Source organism: Thalassophryne amazonica, chromosome 3 (genome assembly GCF_902500255.1).
Source record: "Thalassophryne amazonica chromosome 3, fThaAma1.1, whole genome shotgun sequence".
NCBI classification, from domain to species: domain Eukaryota; kingdom Metazoa; phylum Chordata; class Actinopteri; order Batrachoidiformes; family Batrachoididae; genus Thalassophryne; species Thalassophryne amazonica.
The window spans coordinates 13,386,489-13,405,233 of record NC_047105.1 but is presented as its reverse complement, the minus strand read 5'-3'; the positions used below and the strand labels follow the sequence as shown (position 1 = coordinate 13,405,233).

Genomic DNA, 18,745 nt, shown 5'->3' with positions numbered 1-18,745 from the left:
CTGAAAAGCAACCGACAGTCGTCTGAAATCCACCTGAAAGCCGTCCTGTGAGACCAACACGGGGGTGGTTTTGTGCCGCGTAATGAACGGCTTCGTGGCGCGTCCCTCCGCTTTTCTTTCCATGAAAAAAACTCCTGTAACAGTGGAATGTGCCGAAAAAGTGCTCATGTCCACATCCTATATATATATGTATATATGTATATATGTATATATATATATGTATATATGTATATATATATATATATATGTATATATATATATATATATATATATATATGTATATATATATATATATATATATATATATATATATATATATATATATATATATATATATATATATATATATATATATACGAGGTCTGTTAGAAAAGTATCAGACCTATTTTTTTTTTCAAAAACCTGATGGATTTGAATCATGTGTGCTTGCATGAGCTAACCTTGAACCTTTGTGTGCATGCGTGATTTTTTTCACGCCTGTCGGTTGCGTCATTTGCCTGTGAGCAGGCTTTGTGTGAGCACTGGTCCTCCCCCCTCGTTGAATTTTCATTGCGAGGAAAGGATCAAATTTTTCCAGAAACTGTGAGAGACAGCCAGGTGGAAACCATTGGGAAGATTCAGATGGCTTTCGGTGACAATCCTATGGGCATCACACAGATTAAGGAGTGTTACAACCAGTTTAAAGACGGTGCACAATGGCGGAGGCCATCGACAGGCTGAAATGACCAGATCATTTCCAAAGTGAACGCTGTGTTGATCCGGGACGTCGTCTGACTACCAGAGAAATTGCAGAAGAGGTGGACATCAGCACTTTTTTGGCACATTCCACTGTGAAAGAAGATTTTGTAATGAAAGACATGCGGAGGGTTTGCGCGTTGGGATGGAGCCACTAATGGCGCAGAACAAAAAGCACCTCCGTGTTGGAAGTCTCACAGGACATGTTGTGACATGTCCAGCTCTTACACAATTTCTCGGATACTCACTCGACTGAAAAGCCACCGAAAGCCGTCTGAATCTTCCGAATGGTTTCCACCTGGCTGTCTCTCACAGTTTCTGGAAAAATTTGATTCAGCGCTGCTCCAATCGTTCAGACATTTTCCTTGCAATGAAAATCAGACGAGGGGGGAGGACCAGTGCTCACTCAAAGCCTGCTCACAGACGAATGACGCAACCGACAGGCGTGAAAAAAATCACACATGCGAAGGTTCAAAGTTGGCTCATGCAAGCACACGTGATTCAAATCCATCAGGTTTTTGAAAAAAAAAAATAAGGTCTGATACTTTTCTAACAGACCTCGTATATATATATATGTGTGTGTGTGTGTGTGTGTGTGTGTGTGTGTGTGTGTGTGTGTGTGTGTGTGTGTGTGAGAGAGAGAGAGAGAGAGAGGAGAGAGAGAGAGAGAGAGAGAAAGAGCGAGAGCCATCTTTGCCAGCCCTGGTGAATCTGGACTGAAGTGAAAATGATTCCCAGGGATTAGGGATTAAGACTTCCCTGGTCCTTTTGGTGGATTAAATCTGGGGATTATGATGTCATCAGCTCATGGCTGCAGGAAAGGAAATTGAATTGTGAGACACAGTCTGCCGCAGGCCTATGGTTACAGGATGGCCAGTGAGAAGTCAACGTCGGGAAGTCCATGTCTGTCACTTTCTGTTGCTCAAGAAAAGCTCCATGGGTCACCATTTCCTCCCTTTGGGGTTTATGAATTGCTCATCGTAGGACTAACACTGAGTTAGTGATTTAGGATGTTGAGTGACTGATAAGAAGATTGCTGTCTGACTGTAATCCAGTCCATCCTGCTTTTTCCTGATCATCAGGTGGTGAATAGAAGCACTAAGTGCAGTTTGGATTATTTTTTATCTTGACCTCATTTCTGCTGTCTTCTTTTCTGTAAACCTGCCACATTTTGCATGTTGTTGTGTTTTTATATATATATATATATATATATATATATATATATATATATATTGTTTGTTTATTTGTTTCAGACAACTCCTACAGTGGCTGCTGCTGCTGCGCAGATTAAATCTGGAGTACTCAATAATACCCACAGGATGAAGGTGAAATGGACCCATGTGGCTTTAGTCTTCTTGCTTTTACTGTCCGTGGTGATGACGGGATGCTTCATCTGGCAATACCAGCTGCCAAAAGAACTGCCAGGTAAGAGCAAAACATTTGACGCCTCAGTCAAAGAGGACATCGAGGAAACAGTTCTCAAAGGTCTTAGGTCTTGTGTGGGATGTGACCATGTAAGAAAGGAGTCTCATGAGGGAGGCCAACATAACACCTATGAAAGCTCTGAAGGTGTCGTATGCTGTAGGTGTGTTGGCGATTGCGGAAACCGTGCTTAGTGCAATTTTTGTCTATTGTATCATGAGTTATACAGCTTTGTGACTGAGTGGCTCAGAAAAGGATTTTTTGAGTCACTCCAAAAGACTTAAAATCCAAGGCTTGTAAAACTTCAGCTAAAATTTCATGCTTTCTTTTTGAGAAACTTCTTTGCCAAAATCTATCTACTACAGACACATTACCAAACACCCAGCCACCTTGGTGGAATTTCTACCAAAAAGACTCAGGAGGCAAATTACACTTGATAATTTTATCCCTCAAGTGGCTGAGCTATTTTAGCAATGAATATGACCAAGTGTAATCATTTATGACCCCATTAACTTTATATTGAAATAAGTCTATATAAATTATTGTTTTGGGGTTCTTCATTTTTAGTACAATCCCTAATAATAGTTGTCCATCATCTAATGTAGTAAGGTACCTTGTCTGTTACATCATGTAAAATGCACATTACCTTTATTTCCTTGCATTTTATTTCTTCATCAAAAAAGTAAAGTTTTGTTGAGTGCAATATGTATTACAACATGGTAGGATAGTTATAGCTTCACAATATACCATAAAGATTCTATATCAGGGTGGTGTGACATCTCAGAGGTACGATCTTCACTGTCTGATGCTGACTCATCTTCATCAATGGAGCTATTTTCATCCTCACTCTGGGCATGAAGAATCAGTTTCAATGCTTGTGCAGCTGTAAATCTTGGTACTCTGGGTCCGTTGGTCATGTTTTCCAGCTAAACAGTAAAATATTGTAGCGAGCGGTGTGGAAGAATGACATGCTTGGAGCTTTTCTGCACTCTGCTACAAGGAGAGTGCACTCTTCCTGGTTCTCTCCCTCAGCCCCAACCAGTCCCAGCAGAAGACTGCCCCTCCCTGAGCCTAGTTCTGCTGGAGGTTTCTTCCTGTTAAGAGGGAGTTTTTCCTTCCCACTGTTGCCAAGTGCTTGCTCACAGGGGGTCGTTTTGACCGTTGGGGTTTTTCCGTAATTATTGTATGGCCTTGCCTTACAATACAAAGCGCCTTGGGGCAACTGTTGTGATTTGGCGCTATATAAATAAAATTGATTTGATTTGAAGGAGTTGCTGCTTTATTTTTCAACCCCAACAACATGGGAAATGGTGGAGAACATCAAACATAATACACTTTTTACTTATGGTGACAACAGAACACTTAACTAAACCTGACTAACCCAATTGGACAGTTAAACACACTAAATCAATAACTCCAACCACACTATTAAACTAACATGAAAGGCAGTAACAGCGCTTAAAAACTCCCAAACCCCGTACTCCCATGATGCACTGCGGTATCGCAGTTCTCAGATTTAGCAACCGGCCCGGCGATCGCTACAATATAATGATTAGAGATGGCAAATTACAATACCATCTGAAGCTATAATGTCAAAAATCACATAGAGCTCTCTGGGTAAGTGACCTCACACAAGTTTGGATTATAGTTACCACACGGATCGGTGGGTCTTGCAAAATTCTCTCAACACATGCCGGACAAATAGATTGACAAATTGTTGGAAACCTTATTCCAATTTGAAATGGAGGAATGGTGCACAAACATATATGCCTGTGGTCGTAAATGACCCCACTCGGTTGCTTGAGGGTTAATACATCAAGATAATGTACAGAATGTTATAGTATCAGGACCAGTGGCACCGGATGGCTGGACACAAATGCAGAGCTCAGACTCAGATGGGATTTGGCAATAAGGTTTTACTGGAACAACGAGCAGGGTCTGGTACACAGAAAGGCAGTCAAAAATCAGCAACAGCGTCAGAAACATTAGGCAAGGGCATGGTCCAATAAACAAGCAGGTAGTCCAAAACACAGAGAGAAAACGGGTTGAGAAAAACATACAAAACTGGCTATGAAGCAAAGGCATAAAGCACAACGAAATGGCGAATAAACCATGCAACCCGTGAAGCTAATATACACCCTGGTGATGAGCTACCAATTAGCAGCAGGTGTGTGGAAACCACCAGAATAGGGGTGTGGCCCAACAGTGTGCCCTGCCCACCACCAGGAGAGACAGATCAGAGAAAGAGACAGACCAAGGCCAAGCAGAAAAAAACCCCACAAGAGAAATCACAAAACGTAATCTAAGCAGAGCAAACACAATAAAACAAAACCTAAACCCTGACAGTACCCCTCCTCTAACGGCCGACCCCAGACGGCCCAGGAGAGCTGGGATGAGCAGCGTGGAAGGACTGAATCAACGCAGGATCCAGCACGAAGCGAGAGGGGACCCACGGACGCTCCTCGGGGCCACAGAGGACTATAGCTCTGAGCTGAGCCGCTCCGTATCTGCTGCTAAAAACAGCTGATCCTCCGCGACGCATCAACAACTAACACTATTTTCCACTCAAATGCCCCTAAACTCTCTTTCTGAGGACCGCATGATGTGAAAACGCAATAAAACTATCTTACCTGTAAATCTGGTCATGTTTTCTGCATAAATAAATGTTATTCATTCTTTGTGCTCAAACGCCAAAGCAGGGGCAAATCCAGATGGAATGGGGGCGTGGGGCAACACCCCTGGATTAAAGGTCCAGTTTTGAAGCCGTTTTTTTACTACAACTACTAATATTGCTTAAAATAATAATAATTTCGACAAGTAAAATGTTTAGAGAGAATTTAAATGTTAGAAAAATGTTAGAATTTAATAGTTGCATTTATAAACAATGTAGGTTTGAAATTGCAAGTTTTACTGTTACAGTGCTGTCAACAGTTAAATATGAGGTCAAGAAAGAGGTGTTTATTTTACTTTTATAAAACAAGTATTTATTTTCATTGAAGTCAAGAAAGGGTGACTATAAAGTGAGTTTTGGCAAAACAGGTATCATTGTCATGTTGACGTGGGTTGTTGTCGGCAGCTGGGGAAAGTAACTAAAAAAGTAACTAGTAATCTAACTTAGTTACTTTTACAATTGAGTAATCAGTAAAGTAACTAAGTTACTTTTTCAAGGAGTAATCAGTAATCAGTAATTGGATTACTTTTTCAAAGTAACTGGCAACACTGCACTGCAGTCATTGTTAAATTATTTCCTTTTGCATTTATAATAAACATTTGTATTTGTTTAGTATTTGTTTTTCTGGTTGAAATAAGATATAAATAATCTACCAGACTTCAAAAAATATACAAGTTTCCATGTTATTTTATTTGTCTAAAAATAAATGTCTGAGGTTCCTTATGTTAAAAAAGAAATTATCTAATCTGAAATAACAGGTGGTTTTAATACAGATGAAAGGTTTCTAAAGAACCATTTATTGATTTATTGACCTATTTTAATTACAAGTGTTCTAAACTTTTTTTAACAGTAATCAGAAATTTTGAGGTAACAACAACAAAAAAACATTTCCAATGATTTTTCTTCAGAAAACTGCTCTATAAATGAGCAGTCCTGTCACACGTTAATGTTTTGTACAGATCAGTCGTTTCTGCACCAATCGGATTGGTCCAATCCATTTTGTAGAGATCAGTGGTTTCTGCCACGAGTCTTCCGTGTTTTGGCCCGACGCGTCGTTCCTATTGGACAATGCGAAGGTACATCACAGCTCAGAGTGTTGAAAGTTGGCGCACCTCATCTTGACAGAACACCGGCTCTGTGGTATGCAGGAGATCACTTGACCGAGCATCTATACGTTCAAATAATAATTTAAAAAAATACTGTCATCACTCTTCACTCTTAGTCAGTCTCTTACAACGGTGCAGCGTAAATACACGAGCTTTACAGGAGCGCACGTGTCCTCCGGTGCACACTTTTTTTGGGGGAGGGGGGTGATGATAAACTCGTGGCCCCTTAATATTTTTTTTTTTCTGGTGCCAGGTCTGACAACAACGGAAGCAAAAGCAGCACACAAGCGGAAAAAAGTGTTTGTGTCTCCAAACTGTGTGTGTGAGTGAGCGAGAGAAAGAGAGGTAATGTGTAACCACTGCTAGGATTCACACAGCAGCAAATTAAGGAGCTGAAGTCCGTAGCTGTTGCATTTAAAGATTAACAAAAGTAAAGCACAGTTAATTAGGATAAAAGAAACAATTCCAACTTTGTAATCAGTAGGAGAGCGGAGAGAAGTCCAGGCACCGAGGAGTCAGTTCATTCACAGGGGTGGGAGCGGCCCCCCTGCTCTTCTTGCAATCTGATTGGCCACCCTGTATGCTTCTCCAATTGTCATTGGCTGTTGGTCATGTCAATCATTGTGCTCGATGTAAGTCTCCGTTGTGTGATCAAACGGAAACAAAACTGAAACCTAGAATAAGACTGCGCCGTGTATGAAACACTACAGAACTTTTATTTTGACACAAATTCAGGAAGAGGTTCTGCAGCTGTGCCGATTAAATGCTGTAGCTTCACCAATCACGGACTTTCCTTGTGTTGACAGCAGCTCTATAAATATGGGACGGCCGGCCCACGCACGTCTAAATGTGCAGCGGCCCACCTGGCAAATGCCCAAAATCACAGATTATCAGTCCGAGCCTGCTGACATGTCACACATAATGTCTAAATTTTGCTCATAGAGGTAAAGTAAAGGTCTTAGAGGTAAAGGCTCTTCAAATTAATAATAATAATAATCGCAACAACAATAATAATAATTGTACAAACAGAACTGATGAACTTTAGGGCCCCTTTACACATAGTACGAATAAGTATGAAACAGCTCGTATGAACGAACCACAAAAACATCAAGCCGACAGGCAGGCGTGCACGATCCTGGTGTGATGGTGTCATGCAGGCAATGGTGCCGTGCGAGGGACGCAATACAGAACCCCGCAGTTAAATAACCCTGATTAAAATAAAAATAACTCACAGGATTCACAGGAGCGTGAAATGGCTAAAATCAACAAGCAGATTAACATATTTTTTATAAAAGAGAAAAAAGCGCTGTGATAACTGACCAAATGGTGTGGCGCATTTCTGCTGACATGTGACTGAAAGTGGCGTATTTGTCGCACTGTTGGCTTGTCCCGCGGCGTGCTGCTCACAGTCCTCACGGCCCGACACGTGTGTCCTGTCAGACAGATGTGACATTCAGATCACCTGCTGCATGTCCACATGAACTGACGGTCCATTTCTCCAGCCTGTCGCAAAAGCGATATATATTTTTATGTATTTCCACATGAGGACAGCAAGCACACACATGTGCATGTCCGTCAAAACAAAGGACGTGTTCTGCAGCTGTGATGTCCAGAACTGGAGATGTCTCAACAGGTGTGGCCAGCCAGCCACGCCCCCTGTCCTGTCAGCGCACAGACCAAGATGTCACTCTGTGATCAGATGAGAGGTGTCTCACCTGTGGGGGGATGCACAAACCACACGCACACATTTCTTGGAGGGAGCAGGGGGAGCATGCGAAACACATGCACACATGTGCTGTGGGGGGAGCCGACACTCTGGCACGCCACATGTGCACTCGGCAACTTCACAATAGTGGGGCACTTAGACAAATTTCACATCGAGCTCGACAGTGATTGTCTGCTGACTGTTTTCATGTTAACAGTGCAAATGGCCAGACATTTTCTGAAGTGACAAACGAGCGGTGTTAGATGTTCGTGTGTGTCAGCTGGAATTTGGCCGACACCTGCCGCAAGAGGGATCGATGGGCTCTCACAGTGCACACTCTGTCTTTCAGCCACTGGTGTTTGTAAACAGTTGTAGCAACAGGTGCACGAGGCGTTGGAGGCAGCTTTGATTTTACACGTATTGCATACGACTCCTGCTTCATGCGCACTTCACATGCAATTCGACCACATTTGTACTATGTGTGAAGGGGCCCTTAGGGATGCACCGCCCCTGGTCAAACTGGGGTCCCAAGCAAAATTTTGTTATGAGCCCACCCCCCTCCCAGATATCAACACACTGACAACACAACACTTCAAAAAAGTCAGTGCATGACAAAATGCCATTCCACCAAATACGTTTATTATTATTAATCGACCAAACAACAGCTAAAATAATTTAGGTCAATAAATAAATCTAAAATAATAATAATAAATAAATAAATGACTCAAAAACTGGTTATTAATTAACAAATTATTTCAACAAAACATTTTTAAAAATGTAACTTTAAAAAAATATCACCAGGCCAACCTTTGTGTGTTTCAACAATGCTACAGCTACCTAAACCATATTTTACTGAAAAATGTTGTTGAATAATGATGACTACAGCCTCTGTGTCAACCATCCTGAAGATTATCAACATATTAATGGCTCAAAATTATAAGATACACATCTCCTAACTGCAAGCAGAAAGTCAGATAATTCAATATAATTTGGAGATACAGTCTAAGTTGATGATCTTCCATCCAGAGGGGTGTCAACATATGAACAGATATTTAAAAATGACCATGATGTATTAGATGTAGAAAATCTGCAACTTTAAACATGACATAAAGCATGTTTTACCAGCCATGATTTAAAGAATGAGTTTGTTAGTGTCTGATTATTTTTTAAAATTGTGGCAGATAATAACGTTCCAGTCAGTGAAAAGGCACAGACGAGTTTTTTATTATTATTATTATCAAAGCATTCTTTATTTTCTTGTACCTCTTAAGCTTGAAAAGGAAACAGTACATTTTTATTATGGCACTAGAATAAGTCTCTTTAGATCAGAGAGTGGAATATGAGGTTAAATTAAGATCAACACAGCTCTTCAGAAAGCTTCAGTGAATTGTCCAAGGTGTCCAGCCACAGCACACTGCACTGGTCTTTGTGCTGCCGAGCCGTTACGCCATCAAATATCAATAAGCTGTTATTCTCTGCTCTGCTTCTCATTTGTATATCAGATGACTCAGTGAGCCACAACACCAAATCAGAGATAATGTGTCCCCGTTTCCCCGAGCCTCTGCCACTGGAGCACCCAATCCCCGGTCTGAAAGAAGCCCTAGAAAAGGTGAGAGAAGGTTTCCACCGTGGTCACAGGCTCCTCACAGCAAACCCTCAACACCAACACGCCTTAGACTTCTGACAGGCAGAGATTAAAGACACGCCAGCTGAAAAAGTAGGACAGTCTGAGCTGAATTCCTGTTTCATGCACAAAGAGGATAGAGAGCTGTGTGTGTGTGTGTGTGTGTGTGTGTGTGTGTGTGTGTGTGTGTGTGTGTGTGTGTGTGTGTGTGTGTGTGTGTGTGTGTGCACATGCACCAGTAGTGAGGATCGAGCTGCTTTTAGTGCACAAGAAGTTTGATACACAAGACACTTATCTATCTATCTATCTATCTATCTATCTATCTATCTATCTATCTATCTATCTATCTATCTATCTATCTATCTATCTATCTATCTATCTATCTATCTATCTATCTATCTATCTATCTATCTATCTATCTATCTAGCTATCTATATACTCAACAAAAATATAAACGCAACACTTTTGGTTTTGCTCCCATTTTGTATGAGATGAACTCAAAGATCTAAAACTTTTTCCACATACACAATATCACCATTTCCCTCAAATATTGTTCACAAACCAGTCTAAATCTGTGATAGTGAGCACTTCTCCTTTGCTGAGATAATCCATCCCACCTCACAGGTGTGCCATATCAAGATGCTGATTAGACACCATGATTAGTGCACAGGTGTGCCTTAGACTGCCCACAATAAAAGGCCACTCTGAAAGGTGCAGTTTTATCACACAGCACAATACCACAGATGTCGCAAGATTTGAGGGAGCGTGCAATTGGCATGCTGATAGCAGGAATGTCAAACAGAGCTGTTGCTCGTGTATTGAATGTTCATTTCTCTACCATAAGCCGTCTCCAAAGGTGTTTCACAGAATTTGGCAGTACATCCAACCAGCCTCACAACCACAGACCACGTGTAACCACACCAGCCCAGGACCTCCACATCCAGCATGTTCACCTCCAAGATCGTCTGAGACCAGCCACTCGGACAGCTGCTGAAACAATCGGTTTGCATAACCAAAGAATTTCTGCACAAACTGTCAGAAACCGTCTCAGGGAAGCTCATCTGCATGCTCGTCGTCCTCATCGGGGTCTCAACCTGACTCCAGTTTGTCGTCGTAACCGACTTGAGTGGGCAAATGCTCACATTTGCTGGCGTTTGGCACGTTGGAGAGGTGTTCTCTTCACGGATGAATCCCGGTTCACACTATCAAGGGTAGATGGCAGACAGCGTGTGTGGCGTCGTGTGGGTGAGCAGTTTTCTGATGTCAATGTTGTGGATCGAGTGGCCCATGGTGGTGGTGGGGTTATGGTATGGGCAGGTGTCTGTTATGGACAAAGAACACAGGTGCATTTTATTGATGGCATTTTGAATGCACAGAGATACCGTGACGAGATCCTGAGGCCCATTGTTGTGCCATACATCCAAGAACATCACCTCATGTTGCAGCAGGATAATGCAGGGCCCCATGTTGCAAGGATCTGTACACAATTCTTGGAAGCTGAAAATGTCCCAGTTCTTGCATGGCCGGCATACTCACCGGACATGTCACCCATTGAGCATGTTTGGAATGCTCTGGACCGGCGTATACGACAGCGTGTACCAGTTCTTGCCAATATCCAGCAACTTCGCACAGCCATTGAAGAGGAGTGGACCAACATTCCACAGGCCACAATTGACAAGCTGATCAACTCTATGCGAAGGAGATGTGTTGCACTGCATGAGGCAAATGGTGGTCACACCAGATACTGACTGGTATCCCCCCCCCAATAAAACAAAACTGCACCTTTCAGAGTGGCCTTTTATTGTGGGGGAAATGGTGATATTGTGTATGTGGAAAAAGTTTTAGATCTTTGAGTTCATCTCGTACAAAATGGGAGCAAAACCAAAAGTGTTGCGTTTATATTTTTGCTGAGTGTATATCTATCTATCTATCTATCTATCTATCTATCTATCTATCTATCTATCTATCTATCTATCTATCTATCTATCTATCTATCTATCTATCTATCTATCTATATATATATATATATATATATTCCACATTACAGAAAACGGGTCAGTTTCCTTGTTTTAATCTGTCCTGCAGCTCACAATGAATGTGAAACATATGAACTGTAGGCCTTCTTTAAAAGTAAAAACACTGAATTTGTAAGAAAGAATTCTTCAGGTCTGCTCATCGCGCGAATCTCTGTGAAAATGTGGGATATTGGTTGGGCTGGGACATTACAATTGTCTCCCAATGCAATATGTATCATGATACTTGGGTGCCAATTTGATATGTATTGTGATACTTAAGAAAAGTGATTGTACAAGTATTGCAATTTGATATTATCATGTACAACTAAGCCCTGTTAAGTCACACGAGTTAGGGTCCATGAAATCAGACTGCGAGTTATCTGAAAATGCAAGTTAATGAAGTTGACCAAAAAACTTCATCTGGAGTGGGTTCGCCACATGTACATTCATACATTCCGGCCCAATCTGAACCAGCAGTAAGGATCTACAGAGTCACATCCAAAACCTTTGAATTGGCAGGAATCGTCTGCATAGAATCGTCCACCCTCATCGCTGACCTGCTGCATCCGAAGGAGGAAGAAGAAATCATTTTCCAGAATCATCCGCACTGACAATCCCTCCCAAAAACAATCAAAATTTACTTTTATACAGTAGTCCAAATTTTCGGGGTCCACAACTTGACTGTGAAGAACGGCTCACTCAAAATGAGGCTGACCTGTACTGTGATTTTTGTTTGCCTTTTGTAAGACTCGGCCATGTGGAAACGTTAAATAATACACTAGATGTTCATGTATCATAAATCAGACTTACAAAAACTGCACATCACTTTTTTCAGGACAACTGCGTTACATATTTGATAACTAAGTAATTGAAACACTATTTGAAGTAAACTACCTGCCTGCCAAATGTATCTTTAACCACTGCATGAAAAGTGATCAAACTAGTTTACTGGGGCTGGACATTGTCAGCTGCCAGCAGTTTACTGTAAATTAAAAGAGAAATTGTAGATATGTGTACGTGTGAAATTACAGCCACTGTGACAACAACAGTTTTCTTTATGTTAAATTCTGTCTCACCTTATTTTCAATTTCCACTTCATGATGTCTGGCTTGACTTGCGCTGGAAAGTGTGTGGGGAATTACAATGGCAGCAAAATCTGACCACGTCTTAGCTCACCATTAAAATTTGCTGTGATTGTAATTCCGTGACTGTAGAATTGCTCATGTATGCCTGGTCTGAAGGATGCATGATGTGGGAACATTCTCCACTTCATGTGCAGGGAAACAAGGTATAGACATGTTTTACACTATGTGTACGCTTGTGGCTTATAAAAGAGGTCATAGATATTTTCTGAAATGTGAGAGCCTACTACAATAAAAGGTTTTGGTCACTTGCACATTTTGATATGACTGCTGCGGCGTTGCTGCTCTGATATCAGATCAGATGCAGGCAACCATGAAAACAAACCAGATAAAATGAAATTCAGGCCATTTCTGCTGTTAGTGCAACTGGAGTTGATTAAAAAGGGCACGAGCCACAGGGTGGCCTTAAAAATCTAATTATAATCAGTCGATCATGAGCATCAAATACAAAAGAAAGCACTTTCAACCACTTTAAGTACTTTTACACCATATGGAATGAAATTTTGCCTGATGTGAGTGTACTGAAAAGGAAAAGTACCATAATGTTATCAAAAAGCAACATAATGTGTAAAACTTTTAGCTGCACAGTGAAAAATAAGCCAGTACTTTGGGTACGTGCCGTACAACAGGATTTTGAAAATGACTTAAAGTTTCTCAACACTTTTGTTGATGTAAGCTTTTGTTTACAGTCAACTCTTTGTTTTCGCTCTCAGGTGGATGTTTTGCTTCGACAGAGCATCAACCCCGTCAGCCTCCCTTCTCTGTCAGCCATCGTCATCCTAAACGACACCGTTTTGTGGACGGGAAACTTCGGAAAGAGGAACGGCAGTGATCCCTTCTCAGCGCCGCCCAATGAGTACACAATCTACAGGTGTGTTTTCATCATTTCATGTTGTGCTCTACAACATATTGCAGGTTTTTGCTTTATAAGTGAGGTTTGTGCTTTCTAATTGTTGTTTTTCTCAGATTTCTTGCGTAGCGTCCAAGGCCTTTCTTTTTTAATTGATGGTACCATCAGTTAAAAAAGAAAGGCCATCTGCTTTTCACCATGGCAACAGGCACGATTACCCATGTGCAAAATATGTTTCAAAACATGGTTGCCATGGTCCATCATATGACTGCTAGAATGTTGGAGTAGAAACTGTTTTCAATTTGCTCAGTAATTCTAAATCATTCTGCAGTTCAAATTTATATAAACTCAAATTTCAATCCCAGCAGCTTGTTTATTGGGTTTCTGGAATAACCATTTTGAAAAGTGTATAATCTGAAATAAAATCCTTTGTTTGCTGGACTGTGTTTTCTGACAGTTGGTATAAAGTCAGAATGTCTAACACTAATAAGCTTTTAATCTGGGATATGTTATTTGCACTGAAATTGTTCAAAACCTGCAATAAGTCATAAAATAGGGGTCACTAACCCTGCTGCAGGAGAGCATCTGATCTGCATCTTGATTGGCTGAGCACACCTTTCCCTTGCCATATGTGTGACCCGTGCCAGGATCAAACCTGGGACCATCCAGTCACAACTCTGTTTTGGTTTTCATTCTTGTCCAGCAGCTGGAAATATGAGGCAGATTTCTCCCATGAGAACCAACCTGCCAGAAGTAAATACTGCAAAGTAATGACATTGTAATTATTGCATGAATCATTCTTGCATAACGCTGATGTACAAAAGTCTGCATTTTTCTGTTAATGCAGTTTAGGCTTTTTTTTTTGTTAAACATTATGAGGCTCCCACAATAGTTATGCTATTGTAGGAGTAGTTATGTGTTACGCTTAGCTATCTCAATACAGAGTGATGTGTGTCATGGAATCCAATGGACATCAACCTTGTTGGGGCTTGACTTTGGACAGTCAAAACTATTCCATTTGTTAATCATATTAACTCAGCCTATAATTTGCATCACTTTTTTTTACCAAAATTTGGGTAGCCTGTACAAACTGAAATTGACCTTTGCCACCATTTTTGTTGACATAAATCCAGAACATTTGTTCATAGATAACCCACACTGTATGTTTTATGAATTCCTGTGGTATACTAGTCAATATGATTGGAAAACCTTTAAACGTTGACCCCTGTTTAAACCTTCATTGACCCCACATGGCTATAGCTGCCGGTCTGGGATGGCTTTAATGTATTTTTGTATAGGTCATGGTACACTGAGGTTGGATTGTAAGTGTTGTTTAGTCCCCTTAAGTGACACAGATTACTTTATTTTCTGGAGTATATATTGTGGATTGTGGGCTAGGGCTTGTACTCTGGTGCATCTTACCATGCATCCAGAATGTTTTCACAGCACTTCACTTTTTCCACATTTTGTTATGTTACAGCCTTATTCCAAAATGGATGAAATTCAGTTTGTTTGTTTTGCAAATGCATTAAAATACTAAAAAAAAAAAAAAAAACCTAAGAAATCACATGTACAGTATTCACAGCCTTTGCATGAAGCTCAAAATTAGGCTCAAGTACATCCTTCTTCCACTGATCATCCTCAGAATGTTTCTTCAGCTTAAAAGGAGTCCACTTGGGGTGAATTCAGTTGATTTGACATGATTTGGAAAGGCACACACCTGTGTAAATACGAGGTCTGTGATAAAAGTAACGGACCTTATTATTTTTTTCAAAAACCATATGGATTTGAATCACGTGTGATTACATCAGACATGCTTGAACCCTCGTGGGCATGCGAGAGTTTTTTCAAGCCTGTCGGTTACGTCATTCGCCTGTGGGCAGTCTTTGAGTGAGGAGTCGTCCACCCTCTCGTCGATTTCTTCATTGTTTAAGAATGGCTCAGAGACTGCTGCTTTGTTTGATCAAACTTTTTTCAAAACTGTAAGGCACAACTGAGTGGACACCATTCGATAAATTCAGCTGGTTTTCGGTAAAAATTTTAACGGCTGATGAGAGATTTTGGTCTGGTAGTGTCGCCGTAAGGACGGCCCACGGCGCCTGAGGGCGATCTGCGCTTCGAGGCGGCAGCGTCTCGCCGTTTCAAGTTGAAAACTTCCACATTTCAGGCTCTGTTGACCCAGTAAGTCGTCAGAGAACAGAGAACTTTCAGAAGAAGTCGGCATGAGGAGTTTATTCGGACATTCCATTGTTAACGGACATTTTGTAATGAAAGAACGTGCGGACAGAGTCAGTCGCATGTCGGGCCGGACCCGACCGCAGAGGGTCGCGACAGGAAAAACACCTCCGTTGGAAACCTTAACGGGCAAGTTGGAACATGCCCAAGCTGTTAAACAATTTCTCAGTTACTCACTTGTTGAAAGCCATCAAAAGCCGCCTGAATTGTACAAATGGTTTTCAACACGGAGGTGTTTTTCCTGTCGCGGAGCACACAGATTCGTCGAGTCGTCACGGAAACGACTCGCCGAATTTGCGCGCACGTCTTTCATTACAAAATGTCCTTAAACAGTGGAATGTCCGCATAAAGTCCTCATGCCGGCCTCTTCTGAATCTTCTCTGTTCTCTCACGACGTCCTGGGTGAATTAAGGCTTAAATTAGAATGTTTTCAGGTCGAAACAGGCCGACGACGGCGCCTGGAAGCGCTGCACGACGTCCCGCTCCGTGGGAAGTCCTTACACCGACAGAAACACCCCATAATCTCTCATCAGCCGTTAAACTTTTCACCGAAAACCAGCGTAATTTCTCGAATAGTGTCCACTCGGACATTCCTCACAGGTCCAGAAAAATGTTGATAAAGCAACGCGCGCTGTCTGCAGCGGCTATTCAGACAAAGAGATTCAGACGGGCGGGGTGGAGCACTCCTCACTCAAGGCCTGCCCACAGGCGAATGACGTCACCGACACGCGTGAAAAAACTCACGCATGCGCACAAGGGTTCAAGCTTGTCTGACGTAAAAACATATGAATCAAATCCATTTATTTTTTGAAAAAAATAAAAAGGACCGCTTTTTTCATCACAGACCTCGTATAAGGTCCCACAGTTGACAGTACATGTCAGAGCACAAACCTCAGAGACAGGAATGTCTTGAGGCACAAATCCGGGGAAGGGTACAGAAATATTTATAAGGTCCTGCTGTAGGCGCAGCTTGTGGAGGAGAATAAAAGAGTTTTAACAGGGAAATTGGGTCCCGGGATCACGGCAGAAGGGAAGAGGCAGACTTGGGAGTGCATTGCCCAACAAATCAATGCGTCATTCCCTCTCCTTGTGCGCACAAGCGACAAATGTCAGAAGTGCTGGTACGTGCTGCAATCCAAAGCAAGAGCAGAGATTGCAGCACACAAGCGAAGTTCTTCTCAAACTGGTGAGTGTTGTAGGCTACCATTTAGACTATGGCTGCTGACATCACCTACACTGATATGAATAAATGTATGAATCTTATATAATTTACATGCTTATTTACTGGATTGTTTAGGTGGTGGATCACCAGCTAAACAGCTGTCACAGTTGGCAGACAGAGAGTTTAGTGTGTTGGGAAAGTCCAACACCAGCATCACCAGCCTGAAGGATGGCATTGATAGCTCCTTGATTTAGTTGGCAGAACTGCGTCAAAGGTAGGTCAAATTGATTTTCACAACGTAGGATAGACACAATATCCAGAAAAAAATCAGTTAGGAGGCCACAGCCTATAGTATAGCCTATAGTTATAATTTACTGTGTACCCATGTTTGACACGTGAAATGCATGAAAATAAATAAAACAAAGCAATAATAATAAACAAGGCTGAATATTTCCTCTTTTCTGCAGCTCTGAGCCAACAGAAGAACTGGGCCTTCCACAGCACGGACCCACATTCAGCCTTAGACGGATCCTGCTCCCTCACCATCACCATCACCATCCTCACTGGAGAGGAAGTTGGAGATTTAGATGGATGTCCTCAAAAAACACAAAAAAGTCCTTCTTTTACAGGAGGAGTATTACAGACTCTGAAAAATAAATTGGCTTATAAATAGAAATTATGCAGTGTATGTCTTTACTTTAACACGTTTTGAATGTTTACGTGTGTTGGCTCAATACAGCCACCATTACACTGTCATGCTCGGCCCCAGCTCAGGGTTTAGGTCTTAGCCCTTGGTGGATTTCCTTTGTGATTTTCTGGTTCTACTTTTCATTAGTTCATACTTTAACAAGTTAGTCTCAGTTTGGTTCTGTTTATTGTTTTGCTTTGTTTATTATTTAGTCACTGGTTTCATTCAGCACCTCATCATTTAGTTTGCAGTTATTCAATTATTTGTTGCTTTTTCTTGTTACACTTCCGTCACTGGTTTCATTCTTTGTTCGTATTTGCTCACTTTGGGTTTTTTTTTTAGTTAGTTTAGTTCTGTTTATCACATTTGTTGTATAATGTTTAGTCACAGGTTTTTGTTATTATTTATCTTTGGTGTTGCTCATCACATTATGTTCCATTTGTTATTCATTGCATTTTCTGTTTAGCAGTTATCTTGTTTTATTCGTTGCATTATTCTGTGTTCACTGGGTTTTGTTTATTTGCGGTTTAACCGATAGTTTGTTTGGCCATTTTATTGTATTCACTTTTCTGTACTGTTCAGTTACAGTTCCATTCTAGTTTTAGTTTTACTCATTAGTTTTCTGGTTTTCCCCTTTTTGATTTGTTACGGTAGTTCTTAAGTTTGCCCCTTTTGTTTTTGTTCACATTAATTTTTGAACACGTCATGTTTCTCACAGTTAGTTTTTCTGTCACTCACTTCTCTTGTTTTGCACTGCTTTGTTTTGCCCTCTTGCACACTCTTGCCTTTCTTCTCTCCTCTTTGTTCACTTCACCACACCTCTTTCCACACACCTGCTTCACATCAACCTGATTAGTTTGCTCCTCTTTAAAACCCTCACAGTTCCACATCTCACTGCCCAATTGTTGACTTTGTTCACTCTCTTGCCTTCAGTTCATGTCCTGTTTGATTCTGTGTTTTGAACTTGCATGTTTGCTCCGACCTCCGCCTTGCCTTAATCCTGAACTCAGCTTGCATTTTTGACTCTGCCTTTGTTTTTGCCTGTGATACTCCTCGACGCCATTGGTATGACCTCAGCTCGTATTTTTGACCACGTCCCAGCCTGTTCCCTCTCTGATGCCTCAGCCTCATTATCTGATTACTCGTGTAATGAATCTACTGCCTGGTTCCAAGATAAAGCTATTTATTCATCACAACCAGCCATGTCTGAGAGTCTGCATTGGTCTCCACCTGTTTCCTGTGTCAGTCCATCACGAGCCCTGACATACACTGATTGGAAATGACCTAAAGTGCAACTGTGTAAATTGAGCTCCGTAAGGATTCCCAGTTCAGAGCGAAATTCCTCTCCTGCTGAGGATGAGCATCTTCATCATCCTCATCGTCACTGCTG

At 41.4% G+C, this 18,745-nt stretch overlaps 1 protein-coding gene across 1 annotated transcript in view; it reads left to right on the top strand.

Annotated features, from left to right (window-relative positions):
* The first annotated feature begins 2,054 nt into the window (after positions 1-2,054).
* lactbl1b (lactamase, beta-like 1b) overlaps positions 2,055-18,745 on the top strand; it is a 29,329-nt gene continuing 12,638 nt past the window's right edge. The window contains exons 1-3 of the mRNA XM_034167651.1: positions 2,055-2,160; positions 9,142-9,248; positions 13,134-13,291. Coding sequence (XP_034023542.1) covers positions 2,055-2,160; positions 9,142-9,248; positions 13,134-13,291 — 371 coding nt within the window. The remainder of the gene's footprint in view (positions 2,161-9,141; positions 9,249-13,133; positions 13,292-18,745) is intronic.